This window comes from Nanorana parkeri, unplaced genomic scaffold (genome assembly GCF_000935625.1).
Source record: "Nanorana parkeri isolate BGI_ZX_2015 unplaced genomic scaffold, ASM93562v1 scaffold3434, whole genome shotgun sequence".
NCBI classification, from domain to species: domain Eukaryota; kingdom Metazoa; phylum Chordata; class Amphibia; order Anura; family Dicroglossidae; genus Nanorana; species Nanorana parkeri.
The window spans coordinates 44231-50570 of record NW_017309702.1 but is presented as its reverse complement, the minus strand read 5'-3'; the positions used below and the strand labels follow the sequence as shown (position 1 = coordinate 50570).

Below are 6340 nucleotides of genomic sequence, written 5' to 3'. Positions count from 1 at the left end.
ACTAGATGGTACCGTACTCCACAATCCCTTAACACACTATTCCCCGAGTCACCCGACCGTTGTTGGCGATGCCAACAATCCGGAGCAGGTATGTTACATATCTTCTGGTCCTGCCCGGCTCTCCGACGGTTTTGGGAGCAAGTACGCGCTCTCGTTCAGAAATTTACGGATGTCCAGGTATCTGAAGACCCGACCTTCTTTCTCCTCCACCATAATACCATCCCGCTGCGTTCCTATACCCACTCATTGATTGGACACATGGTAAATGCCGCTCGGGCATGCATCCCAGCACTCTGGAAGAAACCCGAAGCCCCCCATATAAGTCAAGTTCTAGACCGTATCCAAGATATATATACCATGGAAGATCTCACGAGTTCTATTAAACATACCTCTGCTTTTCTGAGCTGGCCAGCTGGAAGCACTTTTGTAGGTCCGTATGCCATACGTCCTTGGCAGCGAAAGGGTTAAAGCTACAGATGTACAAATTGCTGTATAAAGTCATGCTATGATCTGTACTCGGAACTGATTATTACAAGTCAATTGACCACATGGTTCAGCAGCCATATTGAATTGTGTCAAATTCTACAAATATTTCTTTTATTTTGATGCTCTTTTTTCAAATGCTAATTATAACCACACAGTTATGTAAAAACTAATGAAATTAGTAGGGAAACTAATGAAAATAGTAGGGAACTGTGCTGTGTTTATAATCTTTGTCAACATAAAGGTCATAGGTCACATGCTCTGGCAGCCATTTGGTTTAAGCAAACCTATTTCTGACAATTTTTCAAACTTTTTTTTTCCATAACCGCTAAGGCTAAGATATACATATTGCTATGTGAGGATATGCTGAGCTCTTCAGTCATATATGTTTATTACAAGTCATGTGACCACATGGTTTGGCAGCCATTTTGGATTGTCCAATATTCTGCAAGCAACTTCATCTATGAAACCATTTATCAGAATAACTCAAAACTTTGCACATATGTCCACGGCTACCTCTTCTACCACGGTTGTAAAACCAGGCCTGATCCCAAAATCAATATGGCCGCCACGAGCCAATCACTTTTAACATTGAAGCAAATTGCATAAATGTGCATTTCGATCACTAATGAAGTATGTTAAACTTCTTATACATATTATAACTCAATATCATAACTGCCAAATACAATATGGGTTCCAAATGCCGCCAAGGTCGGCAGCCATTTTGAATTTGGAAAAATATTACAATTCATGAAAACGTGTGCAGATGTACATGTCTATTGTGAATACATAACTTTGCTATTTATTTCTCTAACTACATTATCTTCTCATGTGCTATAACCGGCTCTAATGCTTGGCCACCTTTTATTGCTGATTGCAGCTATATTCTATCCTTGAGTCTGGTGGTGGATAGTTATGTGATTGTATTGTGTGACCTTTTATCTAGAATGTAATAACATAAGTTTTCAGCTTTTGACATTCTGATGAGCTGATGTATGCATGGGTATCTTGGTGCTGAGATCTCTGTGCCTTAGCTCCCAGCTATGCTCCCGCAATTTGAGCTTTTATGCCTTCTGCTGTGGCTCGTTGAGTCAAACTGTCAAACTGCAAAAAATAAATGAAAACGGAGCTAACCTCATGAATTTACTGCAGGTGAACTAGTCAGTAAACTTTCTAAGTGATACTGACAAGAGAAATAAAAACAATGTAGGCTCATTCAGCTCCCCAGCATCTTCCATAAACTGAAATATCAGGTTTTCTGTGGACAGATCCTTTTAATATATGTCTAATTGTATTACATCCTAAAACTAACAGTTTCAATATTTGGCTGTGAAGAATGCACAACCTGTGCTAAGGCTTTACAGTGATGGCTGATTTCCCATTTTGTATTTCTAGACAAGGCTAAACCAAAAGCTAAAAAGAAGGAGGAAGCCAGCTCCTTCTTCCAGAGACAGAGGGTAGATGCACTGCTACTTGAACTCAGGCAAAAGTTTCCACCAAAGTTTGTCCAGGTAAATGTTCTGTGCGAACGAAGAAAGGATTATTTTGAATTTGTGCTGGTTATACCTTAAAGCAGAATTGCAGGAAAAAATAAAAAGATAGAAGTAAATAGCCCATTAAAAGATAAAATAACAAAACCATTTTTTTCTGCAACTAGATGTCCTTAGTCTGATGACCAACATTGTTGAACCCACTTCCTCTGTGTCCAGGTCATCCTGGCCCATCCTAGCCTGTGACTGGACAGTGAAAGGAAAAGCAGCACAAGTTTTCTCTTTCTATCACCATACTTCTTGTCAACACATGAAGTGATTGGCTTCTTGTGCTGCTTCTCACTCTCCAGCTGTGCTCCTGTCAGCTGATCTCCTGGTCCTGATGAAGAGGCCTAATTTCTGCACTTGGTGCATCTTGTCTGTTCTTGGAGCTGCCATACCATGCTTGTCTTACACTATACATATGCTTTCTACAGGGAGAGAGACTCTCTACAGAAGTCTATGGTACAACATTGTATACAACCCAAATTCAACAAAAGTTGGGATGCAGTGAAAAATCTACATACAAACAGAATACAACGATTTGCAGATCTCATAAACCCATTTTTTATTCACAATAGAAAATGGAAAACATATCAAATGTTTAAAGGAGAACTATGGGGTTAAGACTTTTCCCCATAGTTCTCCATAGTTCTCCTTAGGGTAACGAGAGGACACAAACTAGCATCCTCCCGTCACCCTAGGCTCAGTATACTACGAGCTGTAGCTCGCGGTATACTAAGACGCTGCATCTGAAGCGGATCCCGACAATTATGCCTGGATCCGCCCAGCTGCGTGACTGACAGCTGGCTCTGCCTATCTAGAGGCAGAGCCAGCTGTACCCGCCCCCTCCCCCGTCCGTTCTGCCAGTCAGTGCTGGCGGATAGGATCGGGGAGGGGGGAATCCAGCCCCTCCCCTGTCACGGCATAGAGCTGTGACAGGATCGAGAGGTGAGCGAACGCCGGTATGTGTTCGCTCACCTCCCGATCTACTGAGCCGACCTGTGACAGTCATTGTCACAGGTCGGCTAGAACTATGAGGTGAGTGAAAAGCATTCACCTCATAGTTCTCCTTTAAACTGAGATAATGTACCATTTTAAGGAAAAAATTAGTTTTGACCTAGACAAAAACAAGCACTTAACCATTGCAGCCCAGGGGTAGCCCCACTGCAAGGGTTAAGAACATTTGGTTCCCACAGGTCTGTTTTATTTAAGGGAAATTTAGAGGCACACAGTAGGGAGGGTAGGGGTGAAAATTATAGAGCAATATAGTTTTCCACCTAGAGAAATCTACCTTGGGCACAATCAAAACTTGCCCCTGGGATTGCAGTTCTCAGTTGGCCTAGGAGCACCATGACTCCAAGATCAAGGAGTCTCGCCTATACAACAAGATCAGACTTTACCCCTGGTGAAAATATAATTGTAGGATGGCCAATGTCTACTTTCAAAGTCTCCTTTTATTTCAGCAATGTTTGAAATACCTATCTGTGTAGAAGAAGATGTCTAGAAAAAAGGAAATGCTGCAATGAGAGCAGGAATTTTATTACACAACTAGGGAAGTACTGAATAATTTTACTTCTCTGATTATTTTTTTTTCCTGTTTTTTATATTGCAGCAAAAACCTGGGGAGAAACCAATCCCAGGTAAGTTTTAGCACATGGAGCGCAGCTTTGCTTTCTGAAAAGAGGAGAAATGTCAGTACTTCACAGATCAAAAAAAACCCTTAAACTTTCCTAATTTTCAGATAGTGGAAGGAGTTATGCAAGTCATACATGTGTTCCTTGTGTTTGTCCTTGCATCAAGGACAGTTACATACACTCTAAATAGAGATCAACTAGAACAGGGGTGCCCATTAGGTCGATCGTGATCTACCAGTGATCGCAAAGCCATCACTGGTAGATCTCAAAGTCCTGTTCTCCCGCCGTGGGGCTTCTTCTCTGGATCCCCACTGCTCTTCCCCATCTGTATGCAGCGGGGATCCGAGGAGAAGTGAAGCAAGCGCTGCTGCTGGAGGCGGAGGAGGGAGCTGCTGTCGCAGAAGTAAGGCTGAGCAGTGAGGAGAGAGAGAGCCGCACGGCCAGGATCTGAAAGTCGGCGGCTCTCTCCTCACCGCTCGACCATGCTGTTGTGACAGTGGCTCCCTCCACCACCACGGCTGAAGTGCTTCCTTTACTTCTCTCTGCCCGGGAGAGCAGCGGGGATCCAGAGGAGAAGTTGCAGGCTGAGCCCCACTGTGTGTGTGGCCAAGTGTGGAGGATCGGTACATATTAGTGATATGTAGAAATCTCACCAGCACACCAGTCCTTTTAGGATAGCAAAAGCTTCATTTATTGAAGTTTTTTGTCATATGACCAACAAGCGCTTTCGGGACCACACAGGGTCCCTTCATCAGGCTTAAGAGATTAAGGGAACCTGTGTGGTCCCGAAAGCGCTTGTTGATCATATGACAAAAAACTTAAATACATAGTATTATGTGTCCCCAGTTATGAATGAACAGGAAGTGCTTTACATTACTTCATGTTCATTTATGAGTTTCTCAGTGGGGAGTAGCTCTCTGTACAGAGGCTTCTCCCCATCATTACTCCCATTCAGACTAAAGACTCATCTCTTCAGGGAAGCCTATCCCACCTCAACCTAACCACTCAACCATTACGTTCTCAAACAATTTACCCCCACGCAGCTCCCTCCTCATGTACCACTTCCCCCTCCCTTTTAGATTTTTTAGATTGTAAGCCCTCAGGGCAGGCCCCTCCTTACCATCTTGTCTTGTATTGTGATTGTAATGTCTGCCCTATATTGTAAAGCGCTGCGCAAACTGTTGGCGCTATATAAATCCTGTATAATAATAATTCAGAAACTGGATGATCGTAAATAGTTTCTGAATGAATGGAAAGCTTCTGTTCAATCCTGGAGGCAGGGCGTTGGGTGATGTCACACGCCTGTTGGGGGGGGCATGTTTTTGTTTTTTTTTCTTGCCTCGGGCGCAAAAGGAGCCTGTTACGTCTATGCTCCCGCAGAGTTTGTGTGGCTGCCGGCTGAATGTGTTGGACGGAAAGGGGCAGGACACCTCTCCCTGTGTGCAACTGCGGGAGGACAGGACGCCGGCTCCTCTAGAACGCACTGAAATGCAAGCCGGCCGACTCCCTGCGTTCAGGTGCGGGAAGGGGCGTGGGGCTGTATTGAAGTGCGATCTGCAAAAATGCTGCAAGCACTATTTTTGCAGATCGCACTGGACCGAAAGGCAGGCACTAATGTGCCTGCGTTCCGGGTGCGGGCGATCGCACTGCGGGTGAGGGGCATGGCTGCGGTGCCATTGACTTCAATGCACCGTCATGCCCCCCTCCCGCCCCTGAATTAGAGCATCGATTTAGCCGATTAAAATCGATGATTGAAAACGTTGTCGACGTTTTCGATCGCCGATTGGTGGGCTATTAATTGATTAGCCTGTTTGGGGCTCCACACGCGGCCTGAGCCACAGGTCACACGCTGCTCCCGCCTTGTCCACCGCACAGGCCGCCTAAGCCACCTTCCCCACACAGGACGCTGAAGCCGCGCACACCGCTGCTCTCCTCCTCGACGTGAGCTCCCTCACTCGCCGCTGGCCCGCCAACAATCAAGGGCCCACCGTCATTCAAGGTAAGTCACTCGAGATAACTTTTTAATGTTAAATATCAAATCTGCACTTAGGAAAAAGCTATCAATCCAATAGAGTGAACAAAGTGTATATAATCATTATAAACCTATTATTAGGTAATTAATATTTAAAGCTGCTGCAACCTAGACTCTAAGTCCAATGATAAGTGAATAAATAAATATGCAGCACTCATAACCTTAAATCATGTATTAGTGATTAGTATATATATAAGTGATCAAACCAAATTCACATCAATTATGGATTTGGTTTGATATATATGCTGGGATTTGTTGTTCCCCTATAGCTGGTGGTATTCTGCATTGTGCCGCTGTATAATGTACTATTGCTGGCATTTGTTGTATTCCTCTATAAATGGTCAGTGGTATTCTGCATTGCACCGTTTAATCATTATACAGCGCAATGCAGAATGGCATCAGCTATAGAGGACTACAATCCCAGCAATAATAAATTATACAGTGCAATGGAGAATAACACCATCTATAGAGGAATACATCAGATCCCAGCAATAATACATTATATACAGCGCAATGCAGAATACCAGCAGCTACAGAAGACTACAAATCCCAGCAATAGTACATTATAGTATAATGTACTATTGCTGCGATTTGCTGTATTCCTCTATAGCTGCTGGTATTCTGCATTGCGACGCTGTATAATGTACCATATTGCACAC

At 43.9% G+C, this 6340-nt stretch overlaps 1 protein-coding gene across 1 annotated transcript in view; it reads left to right on the top strand.

The window, feature by feature from the left end:
• Positions 1-68: 68 nt before the first annotated feature.
• The window catches only part of LOC108803136 (mediator of RNA polymerase II transcription subunit 6-like), a 7437-nt gene continuing 1165 nt past the window's right edge, over positions 69-6340 (top strand). The window contains exons 1-3 of the mRNA XM_018574977.1: positions 69-177; positions 1879-1994; positions 3628-3655. Of these exons, the coding sequence (XP_018430479.1) occupies positions 69-177; positions 1879-1994; positions 3628-3655 (253 nt within the window). The remainder of the gene's footprint in view (positions 178-1878; positions 1995-3627; positions 3656-6340) is intronic.